Here is an 18,751-nt window from a genome sequence, read left to right as displayed (position 1 = left end):
AAAAAAGCAGGACCCATCTATTTGCTGTCTACAAGAGACTCATTTTAGACAGAAGGACACCTACAGCCTGAAAATAAAAGGTTGGAGAACCATTTACCATTCGAATGGTCCTCAAAAGAAAGCAGGGGTAGCCATCCTTATATCAGATAAACTAAAATTTACCCCAAAGACTGTAGTGAGAGATGAAGAGGGACACTATATCATACTTAAAGGATCTATTCAACAAGAGGACTTAACAATCCTCAATATATATGCTCCGAATGTGGGAGCTGCCAAATATATAAATCAATTATTAACCAAAGTGAAGAAATACTTAGATAATAATACACTTATACTTGGTGACTTCAATCTAGCTCTTTCTATACTCGATAGGTCTTCTAAGCAAAACATCTCCAAAGAAACGAGAGCTTTAAATGATACACTGGACCAGATGGATTTCACAGATATCTACAGAACTTTACATCCAAACTCAACTGAATACACATTCTTCTCAAGCGCACATGGAACTTTCTCCAGAATAGACCACATATTGGGTCACAAATCGGGTCTGAACCGATACCAAAAGATTGGGATTGTCCCCTGCATATTCTCGGACCATAATGCCTTGAAATTAGAACTAAATCACAACAAGAAGTTTGGAAGGACCTCAAACACATGGAGGTTAAGGACCATCCTGCTAAAAGATAAAAGGGTCAACCAGGAAATTAAGGAAGAATTAAAAAGATTCATGGAAACTAATGAGAATGAAGATACAACCGTTCAAAATCTTTGGGATGCAGCAAAAGCAGTCCTAAGGGGGAAATACATCGCAATACAAGCATCCATTCAAAAACTGGAAAGAACTCAAATACAAAAGCTAACCTTACACATAAAGGAGCTAGAGAAAAAACAGCAAATAGATCCTACACCCAAGAGAAGAAGGGAGTTAATAAAGATTCGAGCAGAACTCAACGAAATCGAGACCAGAAGAACTGTGGAACAGATCAACAGAACCAGGAGTTGGTTCTTTGAAAGAATTAATAAGATAGATAAACCATTAGCCAGCCTTATTAAAAAGAAGAGAGAGAAGACTCAAATTAATAAAATCATGAATGAGAAAGGAGAGATCACTACCAACACCAAGGAAATACAAACGATTTTAAAAACATATTATGAACAGCTATACGCCAATAAATTAGGCAATCTAGAAGAAATGGACGCATTCCTGGAAAGCCACAAACTACCAAAACTGGAACAGGAAGAAATAGAAAACCTGAACAGGCCAATAACCAGGGAGGAAATTGAAGCAGTCATCAAAAACCTCCCAAGACACAAGAGTCCAGGGCCAGATGGCTTCCCAGGAGAATTTTATCAAACGTTTAAAGAAGAAATCATACCTATTCTCCTAAAGCTGTTTGGAAAGATAGAAAGAGATGGAGTACTTCCAAATTCGTTCTATGAAGCCAGCATCACCTTAATTCCAAAGCCAGACAAAGACCCCGCCAAAAAGGAGAATTACAGACCAATATCCCTGATGAACATGGATGCAAAAATTCTCAACAAGATACTGGCCAATAGGATCCAACAGTACATTAAGAAAATTATTCACCATGACCAAGTAGGATTTATCCCTGGGACACAAGGCTGGTTCAACACCCGTAAAACAATCAATGTGATTCATCATATCAGCAAGAGAAAAACCAAGAACCATATGATCCTCTCATTGGATGCAGAGAAAGCATTTGACAAAATACAGCATCCATTCCTGATCAAAACTCTTCAGAGTGTAGGGATAGAGGGAACATTCCTCGACATCTTAAAAGCCATCTACGAAAAGCCCACAGCAAATATCATTCTCAATGGGGAAGCACTGGGAGCCTTTCCCCTAAGATCAGGAACAAGACAGGGATGTCCACTCTCACCAGTGCTATTCAACATAGTACTGGAAGTCCTAGCCTCAGCAATCAGACAACAAAAAGACATTAAAGGCATTCAAATTGGCAAAGAAGAAGTCAAACTCTCCCTCTTCGCCGATGACATGATACTCTACATAGAAAACCCAAAAGTCTCCACCCCAAGATTGCTAGAACTCATACAGCAATTCGGTAGCGTGGCAGGATACAAAATCAATGCCCAGAAGTCAGTGGCATTTCTATACACTAACAATGAGACTGAAGAAAGAGAAATTAAGGAGTCAATCCCATTTACAATTGCACCCAAAAGCATAAGATACCTAGGAATAAACCTCACCAAAGATGTAAAGGATCTATACCCTCAAAACTATAGAACACTTCTGAAAGAAATTGAGGAAGACACAAAGAGATGGAAAAATATTCCATGCTCATGGATTGGCAGAATTAATATTGTGAAAATGTCAATGTTACCCAGGGCAATATACACGTTTAATGCAATCCCTATCAAAATACCATGGACTTTCTTCAGAGAGTTAGAACAAATTATTTTAAGATTTGTGTGGAATCAGAAAAGACCCCGAATAGCCAGGGGAATTTTAAAAAAGAAAACCATATCTGGGGGCATCACAATGCCAGATTTCAGGTTGTACTACAAAGCTGTGGTCATCAAGACAGTGTGGTACTGGCACAAAAACAGACACATAGATCAGTGGAACAGAATAGAGAATCCAGAAGTGGACCCTGAACTTTATGGGCAACTAATATTCGATAAAGGAGGAAAGACTATCCATTGGAAGAAAGACAGTCTCTTCAATAAATGGTGCTGGGAAAATTGGACATCCACATGCAGAAGAATGAAACTAGACCACTCTCTTTCACCATACACAAAGATAAACTCAAAATGGATGAAAGATCTAAATGTGAGACAAGATTCCATCAAAATCCTAGAGAAGAACACAGGCAACACCCTTTTTGAACTCGGCCATAGTAACTTCTTGCAAGATACATCCACAAAGGCAAAAGAAACAAAAGCAAAAATGAACTATTGGGACTTCATCAAGATAAGAAGCTTTTGCACAGCAAAGGATACAGTCAACAAAACTCAAAGACAACCTACAGAATGGGAGAAGATATTTGCAAATGACATATCAGATAAAGGGCTAGTTTCCAAGATCTATAAAGAACTTATTAAACTCAACACCAAAGAAACAAACAATCCAATCATGAAATGGGCAAAAGACATGAACAGAAATCTCACAGAGGAAGACATAGACATGGCCAACATGCATATGAGAAAATGCTCTGCATCACTTGCCATCAGGGAAATACAAATCAAAACTACAATGAGATACCACCTCACACCAGTGAGAATGGGGAAAATTAACAAGGCAGGAAACAACAAATGTTGGAGAGGATGCGGAGAAAAGGGAACCCTCTTACACTGTTGGTGGGAATGTGAACTGGTGCAGCCACTCTGGAAAACTGTGTGGAGGTTCCTCAAACAGTTAAAAATATACCTGCCCTACGACCCAGCAATTGCACTGTTGGGGATTTACCCCAAAGATACAAATGCAATGAAACGCCGGGACACCTGCACCCCGATGTTTCTAGCAGCAATGGCCACGATAGCCAAACTGTGGAAGGAGCCTCGGTGTCCAACGAAAGATGAATGGATAAAGAAGATGTGGTTTATGTATACAATGGAATATTACTCAGCTATTAGAAATGACAAATACCCACCATTTGCTTCAACGTGGATGGAACTGGAGGGTATTATGCTGAGTGAAGTAAGTCAGTCGGAGAAGGACAAACATTATATGTTCTCATTCATTTGGGGAATATAAATAATAGTGAAAGGGAAAATAAGGGAAGGGAGAAGAAATGTGTGGGAAATATCAGAAAGGGAGACAGAACATAAAGACTGCTAACTCTGGGAAACGAACTAGGGGTGGTAGAAGGGGAGGAGGGCGGGGGGTGGGAGTGAATGGGTGACGGGCACTGGGTGTTATTCTGTATGATAGTAAATTGAACACCAATAAAAAAATAAATTAAAAAAAAATTAATTTTTAAAGAAAAAAGTAATGTAATGTTTAAAAAATGTAGAGAAAGTGCATGCAAACTTTATTTCTTTTCAGGAGTAATTGGAGCGAGTTCTTGTTGAGAAGAGAAATACAAGATAAAAAGAAGAAAGACTGTAGAGAAGAAGCTGTCAGAAAGAAGGAAAAAATGTCTCAAGAACAGAAAACTTATTTCTCTATTGCTCGTATCTTTCAGTCAATGCCCAACATTGTGCATTGCAAGATTTTACATGACAGTAGGTAGAGTGTCCTCCTGGGGCTCTATCTTGAAGCTAATGGATTAGGATGACAGACAACCCCCTGGAGGTTCTAGGCACCTCAGGCCCCTCTATGTATTTGATACATTCACGTGTATCAAGCACACTTTCAAGTATTCACTGCCAGAGTGTTGGAACAAACAAGTCCGATTTGCTCTAGTATTGGCAGGTCTCTAGCCAGACAGTGAGTCTCTGGCTTTCATGATCCCATCAAGGTGAGTTACTACTATATAGATCATCTGTATCTATAATTCTAGACAGCTTTAGCAGCAAGTTATGATTAGTGAGTAGCAGAAGAAATCAGGAAAAATCCACATCAAGCTAAGCCAACGACACGTTTGTCCTTATCCCCCATTGTCCTTGACAATTTACTCTTTATAATACAAAGTTTATAGCTATGATCACTTCTGGCAAGAAACTGTTCTGAATCCATCTTTAGGATGACTGTTTAGCATTTAAATTCAGGCTCAGTTTTATTACCCATAACATTATCAATAAAGTGAAACATACTAAAATTGCTTAGTTTTGCTTCTCAGAAAGTAGGAAGGGAAGAAAGAGAGATCATTTACCTCTGCAGGTGATTTACATGAAATCAAATTAAACCTTTCTATTAAAGTGCAATATGTGGTCCGGCAGCATCAATGCTGCCTGAGAGCTTGTTTAAATGAAGAATCAGGACCCACCAACCAAATAAATCAGAATGTAGATTTTAGCAAGATCCCAGGTGATCAGTATGTACTTTTGAGTTTGGTCCAATGGTCCAGAAGATTACTAAGTGAAGGTCTTTTCTGTTTGAGTACCGCACTGGTATAATCCAGTGCCAAATCACAAAAAGGACATTTTATTGGAAATGATGGTGGGATGATACTTATAAGAATCAAATTAAACTTTTTAAAAAGCTTATTGTTTTCTTGGAAGTCTTTGTTTCAGGCCAGTACATTTTATAAGCAAATCTACCCTCTTTCCAAATACTTTAGCTAAGATCTGTTAGTAAAAAATATGATTGGAACAAAAATAGTACAATCACTGTTTCTCATTATCTCATTTTGATTCTTGAACCAAGATCAATCACTTTCTAAAAGCACTCTGCAAGCATAAAATATATTTTCTGTTAATCCTTTTAAATATCTATTTTATAAAAAAAAGCCCTCCTTTTTAGATTCTTTTTCTTCCCCCTTCTTTTTGTTACAGATTCAACCATAATTTCTCCAGTTTTCCTCCCTATTCAATTTCACCACAGTGTCCACAATCCAAACCCTGTGGTTTTGAACTTGACGTATTCCATATGCTCCTCACACAACCCAGGGGAATGTTTCCAAGCATCCATCTGGATATAGTTTAGAACAAGGCAGAAATAACTCACAGGCCTTGCCATAAAGCCCTTCTCATTATCCTCTACATAAAGAGGAACATCTTGCATTCTACGAAATTTATTTTAAAAATAAAACTCAAGCAAGTAACACAAAGTAATCAAAATTAACTTCTTATGGACAAGAAAGGAAAAAAGCTGAGTCGTTAAGATTTGTCTATATGATAATTCGGATTTAGTGTCCTTTAAATAGTAATATGAATAAAACCAGCTTTTTGTGTTATCTCCTATCTTCTAAAAAGAGCTCGGCATCATCCATTTGGATTTAACTGTGACCTGCCACACAAGGTATTTTAGAAATGGCGGAGTAAGATCATTTAACATTCAATGACCATCTGGTATGTATCAACCTTGTGCTATTACATTTCACATTTGATATCTTTAACTCTGATGTTGGCCCTTATATGTAGATGGTTATGCCCTATAGATGGAATGAATCTCTGTAGGTTTTAAATAAATAGCTTCTTGGCATTAATTTACTAGTAACTCATCAAGAAAGGGATGTCTGTACCTGGCCCACTTCCTGTCAAACACTGGACTTCAGATTAGTCAACAATGTGAATGTGGTAGAGACTAAAAGGAAAAGGGCCAAAAAAGAAGCCTGGTTATTTGCCATTTATGAGGCCTAGTAAGCCACGTGAAGGACTTTGGACTTTATCATAAGAATACTAATCATGTTTTATTCATTATTATATATAAAACATCCGGCCTGGGAGTCACATGTGCTGACTACTATGTGAGCACACAGTAGGGCCTTAAAAATATTTGTTGAATACATGAAGACATATATATCAAGTAAAACTTATATATAGATATAGATATCTTCCCACATAGAACTTTGAGCTTTTAGTAAAAACAAAAGAGAACAGAAACTTCTTTCCCATGTGGTAGCTTAACCTCACTTTGCCTTTCAGACACACAGGGGGTGTCTTTGTTTTAACACAATGCCACTCGTACTCCCTAAGATGCACTGTCTGATTGATGGACTGAATGAAAGCAAATTCAGATGTTTGAACGTGGTCCACAAGTGGGACTGTTCTTTCATTTTTAAAATCCTTTCTTAAAATAAATAAATAAAAATAAAATCCCTTCTTGATGTACAGAATGGCATGTCTAGGAGAAGGAACAAGACTTTTTTTTTTTTTTTACTTTTTGAATAAATGTCAGTATCCTCAAAACAATCCTCTTCTCACAATGGTAGGTTATTTATTCTATTCCTTCAAAAACAGAATTAGAATCCCAAACAATGCATAATAATATGTGATGATATAATAAGTAACTTTTAATTTAAGATGGCAATTTAAATACCCAAATCATTTCACCCCATATTTGTTGTGTCTACTACCAGTATGGCATGTCACAGGTAACCTCTCTACTGAATGATTAAAAAGTTTCATGTCACTTACCATGTCCTTTCACTATCTACATCTCAAAAAACATATTATTGTCACTTAATTTAATCTAAGACCACTCTAAATGTGGCAGCATTCTGCTACTAATTCCATATCCATAGTCCATATTCAAAAAGTCTTATAGTTCAATAGGGAACATACGAGTGATTTTACAAATCAACCATTAAGTTCCTAAAAACTTCCAAAATCATTCTTCTGGAAGTAGAATAGATGGCAAGGTGAATTGGGGTAGCAATATGGTATATAGGGAAAGGAAGGCTTCATTGTGATGTGTATTTCTGCTGGAAGAAAGAATGTTAATATTTCTCTGGAAGACTCTAAATGTGTCTAATTCATTAAAAGATAAAATTACTGTTCTCTGCAAATAAACATTCCACAAATTAATGTGTATCTTTCCCATAATGTTAGGCAGGGCTCTAGAACCATTCTCAAGAGAATTTTAATGCCATTTATAACCCAAACTATGATCAAACAGAGGAAATTTGGAAACAGACTTCCTAAAGTTCCCACCATGTTCTCTAACAGTTGCTTGGACACACATGCTGTTAGTAACCATGCTTCCTTCCTGCGGATTCATTCACATTGAAACAATACACCATAAAAAAAAAAAAAAGATTTACATAAAAGACAGCTGGAGCCGGTTGCCAGGGGAACTGACAATGTTCCAGACACATTCCACATTAGAGGGATAAACTTCCGGGTAGCCAGGGCTGTTGAAGATGCCTTCAGCCATGTGGAAGGTTCCACCACAAGCTGGAAGAAAAGAGAAACAAAGTGAGCGCCAGAACAAAGATCGAATGCAAGATACCCTAAGATGAAGGAGAAAGAACACTAGAGGGGCAGTTAGCAGCATCAAAGGATATCCAAGTTCCTTTTCTAGTAAAAAAAAAAAAAAAAATCCATGATATATATAATAAGGAAAAGATTCTGAGGACTGAAAATATAAGCCACAGGATATGGTCAATCAGAAGGACTCTGTAGTCACTCTTCTAAAAGCCTTTTCTCGCTGTGAACTATAACTTCATGTAATAAAAGACACATTAGCATCCCACAACTGCTCAGTATTCTGACCAGGATGATTTTCGATGCTGGCCTTGAACAGAAGGCAGTATTCCAGGTTTTTCCTCTCAAGAGAGCACTGAAACACACACACAAATCTTCTAGATGTCCTGTGCTTTTAACTGCTAAGAACAAGGAAGCCAGCAACTGACAAACAGCACATCCCTGGCTGGCAGGTCCAGCACTGGGTGGCTCCCCTTTCCCCTCCTGCCTACATGCCACCATATGTCCTGCCATCAGTGACAATACCCAGACCTGCTTGAGCCCAGCTGGGAGGCCAGGAAGATGGAAGAACAGTGGCTGTCCATTCATAAGAGATGCCACTGGACACTGCCGGTCAGGGGCTGCCTTAATAGACACGTCATGAAGAAGAACACTGATCACTGCAAGATCATCCTGACCAATTCCCCCTCCTTTTGGGGCTCACTATTAGCAGCACGAGTCACAATAGCCAAGGTATGGAAATATTCCAAGCATCTATCAAAGAAAGATGTGGTACAGAGTTTACTACCGATAGAATTTACAACAAGTAGGTTAACCTAACTGGGAAGACAATAAGGTTAGTCACTGAGGTGATCTCTGGAAGCTGGCTCCTGGTTCTGAAGGTATAACAGTCCTAAATACCATACCAAGAAGGTCTACCACATTTCTCGTAACCTACTAGCACCATTTGCTAACAACTTATCTTACCTGATGATGATGCAGCATAGGTAGCATGGAAACCATCAGAATTCACTCTAGAATCAGAGACGAACCTCAGCGTCAGAGCGCTGCTGAAGGAAGTGATGGGATGCGGCATGGAAGTGCCACAGTAGCGGCCTAAATGAGATAATGACAAGGAGAATGAGCCATGACATGGCACATGGCACAGGCTATTATTTCTAGTAACCACAAGACACCAAAGCAAAAAGAAGACATCACTATTTGGAAAATTTAAATCAGGGCTGGTTTTTGAGATGATGCCTGAGAACTAAAACTTGTGTAAATAAAACATAGGAGAGATGATTTATAAACATGTTGAAGAGCATTAGAGGGAGATAAGAAAAATCTAGATGCCGGGCTCCAAACATAACTAATGCTAAAATCTCTGGCACAGTAGGATCCTGCACAAAGAAATGCATTAACACAACGTGTTATAGTAAAACAACAACAACAACAAAGAAAGATGGATGCTGGAACCAGAATACATGGGTTCAACTCCCAGGTTGGCCATTTGCTAGCTGCACAACCTAAGACAAGTCACTTAAATTCTCTGTGCCTCAGTTTCCCCACTTGAGAAGCAGGACTATCCTTAATAATGAAACCTTTATCATAAGGGTATGAGGATTAACTGAGTTATTTATAAAGTTCTTAGAATAGTACCCAGCACAAGTTAAGTGCTAAGTAAGTGTTAAATAATATACCTTGGTCAAGTGCTCACAGATAAATATGCCAAGCCTTGCAACTGGGAATGCAGAGCGCAGAAAGTATTCAAGTACCCACTATTGTCTCAGGCACTGTTCTGGGCACTGTGAGCAAAACAAAGTCCCTCCTCTGAAACAGCTTGTCTTCTAGGGCAGGATAAAAAACTCATACGATAAAGTTCAACTATGAGTCACTCACAGAGAAAGTTTAAATAATCTGAGATGATTTTACTTGAAAACATTTCAGAACCAAGATAGCAGCAACCTGTAATTTTACGGGGAATGCCTTACAATCAGAATCCCAGTGTGTAAGTTTGTTGCTTTATTTTTTGCTTTATTTATTTGTCGTTTCATTCATTCGTTCATCTATTGTTTCTACTGAGGACAAAACCAGAAGAAACATGCTCAATCTGAATACAGGAACTGGTCATATATTAACAAGAAATTTCTCACAGAATGCTATCGAATGCTAGAATGGAGTGTGTTTCACTGCTATCTGAAGCAGTTGCAACTTTTAAATTAAGAGGCAAATACAGAAACCATTCATGTCCCCGACTATGAACAAGTTGTGTTTCTTGAACCCCATATTAAATCCTGTTTCCTACCCTCTAATTATTTTTACTTGGCTTATGCTGCCCTTTCTATCTATTGGAGATGTTCTAACCTTGAATGACAGCATATGCATATGTCAGTATATAAATGAAACCCAGCCAGGGCCACAGATGTAAAGGAGCAAATGCCACTGTACCTCGGAGGGGAGCATCATCATAATCGCCATCCAAAATTTCTAAAAAGTCCTGTGTACACGTTGTGCTGCTTTCAAGTCCAAAGTGGTCAAAGGAGAGGGTAATGTGGTTAACTGTAAGAAAAGGAGACTAGTAAGTACTGGCAAACGAAACATACAGGGAGAGAGATTTTCCCTCTGATCGTCTCCTCTGCAGGTTCTCCAGCAGGGGAGACATCATACCTGGTTCCTCTGAAAAGGGACAGAATCAGTGTTTTTTGAAAATGCCTGTAAAATTTGAAATGCTGATATTAGTAAATAAGAGAACACTTGGGTATATTCCTTCTATGGAGACCAATGGGAGTGTCTAATTGGAATATCTGGTCTCTGCACCTTTTATATCCGACATTGCTGGGTTCCTCTCCGAAGTATATTTCTCAATAGATTAGTTCCCTGACTTGTAAATGAGACACTCTCACTACCCTGGTATGCATAGCCTAGTTCTCTTCCTTTCACTTGAAGGCCAAAGCCAGAGCCCAAGAGGTTTGGAGTCATTTATAAAGAAAGCTTTGAATTACTTACAGAATGGCAAGTGCCTGGGTACGTCTTTCTTTTGCTGTTCTTCTAAGGCCCCTAATCTTCAGAATAGGATCTTTTCCTATTAATGTCTTTGAACCAGTGAGATCTTTCATCTAAATGCTTTACAACTCATTGGAAATTATCCTTACATGCAAAACTGCTCAGCTCAAGGCAGGGGGGCTTCTTTATCGAAGGCTTAGTTTCTGGCTGGCTGGCAACTTTCTTTGGCTAAGGATTACTTCACCCACGCCCAGATCACATGTATGTCAATAAAGACATTCTTTTGTTTACTCTTTATATCCCTAGAAGTGGTAGAGAATATTTAAGTCAAACTCTTCATTTTTTAGATTAGTTAAGGGGACCTCATTAGCTTAAGTGATTTGCTTATTGTCACAAAAAGGTCATTAATTACAGAGCAAAGAACTTAATGCCTTTCCTACATTATGTCTGAAACCATGAATTTTTCCTGAAAAACTCAAGGAAAGGCAGGACTCATCTGAAACAGGATTCATATGGCCCCAGGGTCACCCTGTTTGTAGTCATTTTGCTTTGAGTCCTCAGGGGTCTCCTCATTTTCACTGTCTGTTAAGTGTAGACAGTAATACTTATCACCAGGCTGTTACCAGGTCAAAAATAAGTTTCTGTAATTTTAAAAGGAAAATAATATAAGCACGTACAAAGTGTTTCTTCCAGGCCTGTTCTAGAATTTTAATACTTGTATTGCACGAGAGACCAGGTTTTACAATTAGCTTCCACTTTGACCAAAAATCAATATGCTCATGGCATTGCATTCTCAAACTATGAGTTATTAATTTTTCAGTCTATGGTTCTTATTATTCATTTAGTCATTTAGCAACTGTCCTGGGCATCTACTACATTCAAGTCCCATGCGTCAAAAACTATCAATTTTTTTGCTCACCCCCAATTTCCCATGCCTGTAAATACAGCAAGGCTATAGAGTTCTCTCCACTCCCTTTGTTAGGTCTTGAACCTTGAATTTTTTTTTTAACTGAGAATAAACAGTAAAAATTACTTTTCTATCAGATTAGGAAATTCTTGTTCTCATGTAGACCAGGAATGGGAACTTCCATAAAAAGAAGAGGAAGGCCATCAATTGTTACCATGAAGAAGATAAGAACATTAGTCATAGATGGACTTTCCCACAGACACCATCCATCCTGGATTCATTTTCTTTTTTAATTTTTGTTACTTACATGGAGGTTGAGCTTGAATTACCCAGCTGCAGTTCTGATTGTTTGGATACTTGGCAGGGAACAATGGAGAGGATATAGTATCAAATGAGTTGGTGAGGATGTGGCCTCCGCAGACTGAGAAACACACAAACACACACACACACGTTTTATACTTTTGATTTCTACAGACTGTACAAAACAATGATTTTATAAGCATAAACATATATGATTTTCTCCTATTTCTGAAATGCATGCCCAGGAAATACTCTGCCAAGGAAGCTGCACATAAACCATGAGAATGTGGAAATGCACTGTAGGTTTATAATAATATTCATCAATTGCAGGAAGTGAGGAGTGGCACAGAACAACAGATTAAATAGCTATGAATTGCCTGAATCACTCAAACAAAGCTCTAGTATTGATCTACTTACTCAACTCACTCATAAATCATAGGTATTAGGATAACCTCTTTATGAGCAACTTCTATTTTTTTTTTTTTTTTTTTGGAAATAGTTAATTGAACAAGACTGCATAAGAATGGCTATGTATTATCAGAGAAGCACAAGGCTCCGTGGCAGTGCAGAGAGGAAAGTCTGGGGCCAGCTGGAGAGAGTAAGGGGTGTCTCACGGACCACATGGTAGCTGAAGGAGGAACTGGGGCTGAGTTAGCGTAATCCAGAGAGCCAACAGCCTGAGCTCTGACAAAGAGGAGCTTCAAGCCTGTGACTACACAGACTTGACTGAAGTGTGGCGCTCTCGAGCAGTGTTGGAAATGATGATGGAAAAAAGATTGGGGCAGGTCCCAGGGCCCATGGGTAACATCTGAAGGAACTGGGGCTCCATTCCCTAGGCAGTGCAGAGCCAGGACAGATTAATGGAGTGCTCCAGGGCATGACCAGAGTGGGGCTTTTGTGAGTTGACTTTGGAGGAAGATGGGGAAAGGGCTAGGCAATGAGTCTTTATAATGATCCAGAGGAGACATACTGGGGACTTTGTTTACTCTGAAGCAAACCATAAGTAATTAATTAAATGCAAAATGAAAAGTGTCCAGAAACTATTCTTTTCTTTGGGGAGTGACTGATTTATGCAGTCTGCCTTGCTTTAAAGTCTACAATGCATCTTTGGGAGATCTAGATCCAGAAACCATTCCTAGGCAGGGTTCTTTCCTATAGGATACAAGCAAGCCCAAAACAGATCAAATGACTAATTAGACCACACTTATTTGAAATGACAAGGACCAGCTGACTAAAACCCAGAGGTACACTGAAGCCTATCAACAACTCTTCCAGCTCTGGGTTCCCTCTCTGACAGCAGGAAAAAGGGTTAATTTCTAAGAATGGCCAGATGAAAGGCAATGGGTGAAAAGGATAAGTAGGATGAACTGAGATGTGGTGATATAAGAATGAAAACCATGGAAAACAATATTGATTTCTTAGATGGATAATGGTGGGATTCAAAAATGACCTGGAAGGATAGACTAGAAATTACCCAGAAGAATAGAATCTGACTCTACATGACATGTCTTATAATTTATAATGGAGTATCTCCTCCCAGCATAAAATCTTGGATACGTGTGACATAGTTTATCTACAAATGAATGAATTTGGACACTTTTTTATAATGACTCTAGTATTAAAAAAAAAAAACATTTTTAAGTATTAATCTGAAAGCTTGCTTGAGAGATACACAGATCCAAAGGATCTGTTAGACAAGAGTAAACTTCAAGGATGAGCAGTTGGAGTAATTGCAAATGATAGTTCCTTTATTCTATTTAAATTTTCACCTGTCAGGTAGAACACTGGGACCAATTTCTGAGGACTGGCCTCATTTCACTGTAGCACTGAGGACACTCCAGAACAGATGGCCATTGCCTCGAGGAGACACACAGATACAGGAAGTACTTGCCTTGGTTGAACTGAGCTCGGAAGCCCCTGCCCTGTCTGGAAGGACCAGATTGAAATCGCAAAAAGAGGCTGTTTCCTGAAGAGGTGATGGGGTTAGTCAACTGCTGTCTTCCACACACACTGGCAAGGCGGGTAGTTGTGGAGCTTAAACCATCATATGCCTATAAAAGACAATGGAAAATAGTCACTCAGAACTTCAGATATACAGGTATAAGGCCCATATTCCATGGGCTATCTACACATTGGAAAGCTAGTGGAAGGACGCCTGGGTGGCCCAGCAGTTTAGGGCCTGCCTTCAGCTCAGGGTGCGATCTTGGAGCCCCGGGATCGAGTCCCACGTCGGGCTCCCTGCATGGAGCCTGCTTTTCCCTCTGCCTATGTCTCTGCCCGCCTCCCTCTCTCTCTCTCTCTGTGTGTGTGTGTGTGTGTGTGTCTCATGAGTAAATAAATAAAATCTTTAAAAAAAATTTTTTTAAAAAGGAAAGTGAGTGGAAAACAACACATTTGCTGGATCTAGTGTTTTATTTCATTATCTCATCACATAGTCCTTGGGAGTGTCTGAGTCATTGACCATGTCTAGGGAACTTATATGAATTCCAGTGGAAGTTCCTGTGTCAGAGTCACTGTGACATCCCTGGATTGACTGATTGGTTGATTGATTAAAGATTTTCTTTATTTTTTTTTTTGAGAGAGAGAGAGCATGTGCTGTGGCAGAGGGTGGCCAGAGGGAGAGGATCTCAAGCAGACTCCCCACTGAGCAGGAAGCCTGACTTGGGGCTCAATCTCACAACCCTGAGATCATGATCTAGGCTGAAACTCCATGCTGGGCGTGGAGCCTACTTTAAAAAATTGATTAAAAGCTCAATTACATTTTCTTAACCAAGTCAAATTATAGTTTCCAATTTAGTCTGACTGCTTCTTTTGAACATGTTAAACACCATCAACAGTATTCAAAACAACATATTAGTCATCATTACAAAACCTCTTATCTACATTTATATTTCAACCTACTCACAAACATTGCCACTTGGTTTAATCCAAGACTTTATTATTTCTAGACTTGGCTTTATACTTTCCTAATGTTACACAGATATAACATCCTAAGATTTCAGTAATTTTATATTAATACTGTCTTGCTTTAAAGAATACCTTCTAGAATGCCTTAGGAGTCTGGAAAATATACCAATTGACTCGTGGTCAAGACTACCTACATAAATCAATTGCTTCTCTCATGGTGATTTATTTATTTGTTTAGTACAGCATTTCTTATGCTTTAATGGAACACTGGAGTTCTGTGAGGTTTATAGACTCCCTCCACTTAAAAAAAACACCACCAACAGAAACAACACGTACTTTGAAGATTTTTTACAAGTCCATACACTCACAAAGGCAAGACTCTTCTAGTCTCCTTTATTTTCCCCCAAATTCAGAAGCCTAGTGAGTAAGTAGGTATTGTTTCTTCCTTTTCCAAACGGCTGCAATCCTCTTAAGGCAAAAAAAAAAGTCAGATAGAAATTTAAGGCTAAAAGATTCAGAAAATTATACAAATGAGCCATTTCCCTGCGGTTTATTCAAATTGGTACATCTTCCAGAGGGTCTTCATGTTTCCCACTTCTCCCATTCCCACCCCAACCCTGGAATCAAAGGGTCTTGGCTGCACTTCATATGCTTTGGGTCATTACTTTGCAGGAAACGGATCTGAGGGAGAAGGTTTCCAAATGTCCTTGAATCCAAATTATATACCAGTGGCACCCTACATTTGATTAGCATGTTGTCATTTTATAAGCACCATCACAAACATCCTAACCTAGTCCTCAACACAGTATGATTTTTTTTAAATGAGGAAAGTGAGACTTAACAAGTGTACTAGCTATTATTGTCTTATTCAATATAAACTAGTGATTCATCCAAGATCACACAGATAGTGAGGAGTAGAGTCAGGAACTTATTTCTTCTCCCCCCAAGTTCTATGTTATATTGGGTCACTTCTCTTTAAAATGTTCATGACAGTTAAGTTATGTATGTATTAAAGTAATTGTCACTTTATGAAAGTATGAGACCTCAGATTACCAAAGAAATAATTGATTTTTTTGAACAGTTTAGAATAGCAATTCTTTTATTTGAGACTGTTCCTAACACTTGTAATATCAAATAAATTTAAGTTTTAATTAATAAAGTTATACGAAAAAAACTGCAAGGGAGAAAATATGAGAAACCTTGCTCCCATTTATTTAATATTCTAAAGTCATAAAAATTATCAATATGCATTTTCCCTTACTTCCATTTAGTTCCCAAGGCAGAACCAGCAAATTGTATTATTATTGGCTACACATATAACATAGTCACATAATTTATAGATAGGTAATTCTTATTTAAGTCTACTGCCAAGAGTTTTCTAGGCCTGAGAATTGGTTTTCTGAACTGCTGCTCAAGTGGTAAAAGTCAGAGAAATATACAAAAACAAAATTCCCAAAACCTGCACATTTCTGTTAACTCTTTTCTCGACTACATTAGTAAAGTTTTGAAATTGAATCCACAAAAGAAAAAGTGGCCACCATCACTGAAAGCTACAATCACTGGGGCTCGAAAAACAAAGGCATATCTGGTGAAGTGGGAATTCCTACAAGAAGTTAATCAGTGTCATTACGAAATACCCAGAGTTTTATCAAATTTCCAGATTCCAACACACACATTCAAAATACCTAACCTTGGGGCACCTGGGTGGTATAGTCGGTTAAGCGACCCAACTCTCACTTTTGGCTCAGGTCTTTATCTTAGGGTCATTATAAGAAATGTGTTGGGCTCTGTGCACAGCAGGGAGTCTGCTTGAAGATTCTCTCCCTCTCCCCACTCCTCTCACTCTCTCTCTCTTTAAAATAAATAGACAAATCTTTCTTAAAAATACCTAAACATATTTATCACATGAAAACGGGAGACTTTTTAAAAGAGTAAGACCTGGCACATAACAGAAAATAAATGCCCAATGTACAGATGAGTAAATGAATTACACATGTAAGCGTATATGGTCTCTAAGAACAGGGGAATAAGAATGAGGGAAAGCCCAGAGTTAAAAAACAGCTCTCCTCCCTCTCATGGATCAGAATGTATACATGCACAGCAGGCATGACAGTGGGTACAAGAGGCTATTCACAGTGGGAAGGGGTCAACTGGGGCTGCTTTCTGGGAAGGCTTTTTACATTCTGGGCTCAAATGGCAGTGGAGGAGGATCTAATCACAGGGCATGGGCCACACCACATGCATAGCTCTCTGGTGCCCTTCTCACTAGCTGTGCCAGCCTTTTGCCAGCATAGCAGGAGAACACAGAAGGTGGAAGGTGGGCCAAGGACATCAGACCTGTCCCCAAAACCCAGAGTATTCAGGACACACGATATTATGGGACTATCAGAAACCCTCCATACTTTAAGCTCTAACCAGATGTTAGAACTGAGCCAAATATTTACAAATTTTAATAGTTGATGTTTAATATCTTAAGGAGATTTGGGAAATATCAATCCTTTTTCACAGGTAATATGTGTCGACTCCAGCAAAAAGTGACATTGGGGTGGGGAGCCATTCAGGTATGAGACTAGCATCCTTTTCTGATGACATGTATAGAGTCCTGGGGTCAGAGTCCTAAGCACTGGTAATTTGAGAAAATAAAGGGAACTTTTGCCTTCCCAGATAGTGACTGATGATAGAAATATGTGTGACTGACACAAGCAGATAACTCATATTGTTCTTCAGAATTACATGAGTGCAAAAATGCAAAGTACTTACAGGGCTTCCTGGCACACAGTAAGTTCTTGAGAGGTATTAGTCTCTATTATTAAAGTGAGACAAAGAGAAAGCTAAATTGCTGTTTAAGAAATGAATAAAAGTAGGAAGCTATGGAAGCAAAAACAGAAAGAAGTCCCAAGGTGGGGATTTGTCCAACAATATGGTTGAGCTTGGAGCCCAGAAAAGGGACATAACCCATGGATATGACCCAACTGGGAATAGGGGATGGGCAGTGAGGGCAGCTTCTGATCTGGCTCCCAGTGATTCATGCCCATGTATAACTGCTTCCCTTTCCCCAAATGTGAGCTGAACCTAATAACTTGCTTCTAATAAACGGATAAGGGCCAAAGTGATGGGATGTCACTTCCATGATTAGGTTATGAAAGATGGACTCTCATCAGCTGGAGAGGCTGGGGCAGCTCCTCTAGGTGGCTTTCTTCACGGCAGTTATGAAAACCTAACTGGGTGACCCTCTGCATCAGCTCTGGCAACTGGGGCCCCCTCACACGGTGCCACTAGTCTCAGCGTGTACATCTCATCAGCTCTCTCTCTCTTGCTGGGCCTCTCTGAAGCAAGCTGCTGTGCTGGAAGATACTAGCAGAGAAGCCTGCCTGGTGAGGAGCTGAGGGAGGCCTCCAGCCCATTGTCTGCCATGAATCAAATCTGCTGAATCCCGCTGACGACAGAAATCATCAATGCTGTTGTTTCAAGGCACTAAGTTTTGGGGAAATTTGTTATGCAGCAATAGATAACGAATGCAGATGTTGCGAAATGAAGAAGTGTGGAAGGAATGGACAATGGAGTCTTAAAGACAAGGATGTCCGATATCACATTAGAACTTGACTGCTATGTTGCTCTTTGCAGTAATCACCTGCCAGTGCTTGAAATATTTAGTCAAAGTCTGCTACTCAAAAGAGCGAGTTTAGGGTATTTTGGAGAAATGAAGAAAACAATTATAAATTCCAACATTCTCTTAACATGGGAGAGAGAGAAATGTAAGGGCCATAAGAAGTAAGAGTAAAGGGTTGTGAATAGTGGCAAGAAATGGCCATTGGGGTGACTTCCTCCCTTGTCTCTTTACTTCTCTACACAGAAAGTTCTGAA

At 39.1% G+C, this 18,751-nt stretch overlaps 1 protein-coding gene across 1 annotated transcript in view; it reads right to left on the bottom strand.

Moving 5' to 3' along the window:
• The window catches only part of CUBN (cubilin), a 265,801-nt gene that overhangs the window by 112,799 nt on the left and 134,251 nt on the right, over nt 1–18,751 (bottom strand). The window contains 5 exon segments of the mRNA NM_001003148.2: nt 7,629–7,761; nt 8,758–8,886; nt 10,219–10,329; nt 11,988–12,101; nt 13,872–14,031. Of these exon segments, the coding sequence (NP_001003148.2) occupies nt 7,629–7,761; nt 8,758–8,886; nt 10,219–10,329; nt 11,988–12,101; nt 13,872–14,031 (647 nt within the window).

The sequence above is a fragment of the Canis lupus genome, chromosome 2 (genome assembly GCF_011100685.1).
Source record: "Canis lupus familiaris isolate Mischka breed German Shepherd chromosome 2, alternate assembly UU_Cfam_GSD_1.0, whole genome shotgun sequence".
NCBI lineage: Eukaryota > Metazoa > Chordata > Mammalia > Carnivora > Canidae > Canis > Canis lupus.
The sequence above is the reverse complement of the archived record's forward strand: the minus strand, read 5'-3'. Positions and strand labels throughout refer to the sequence as shown.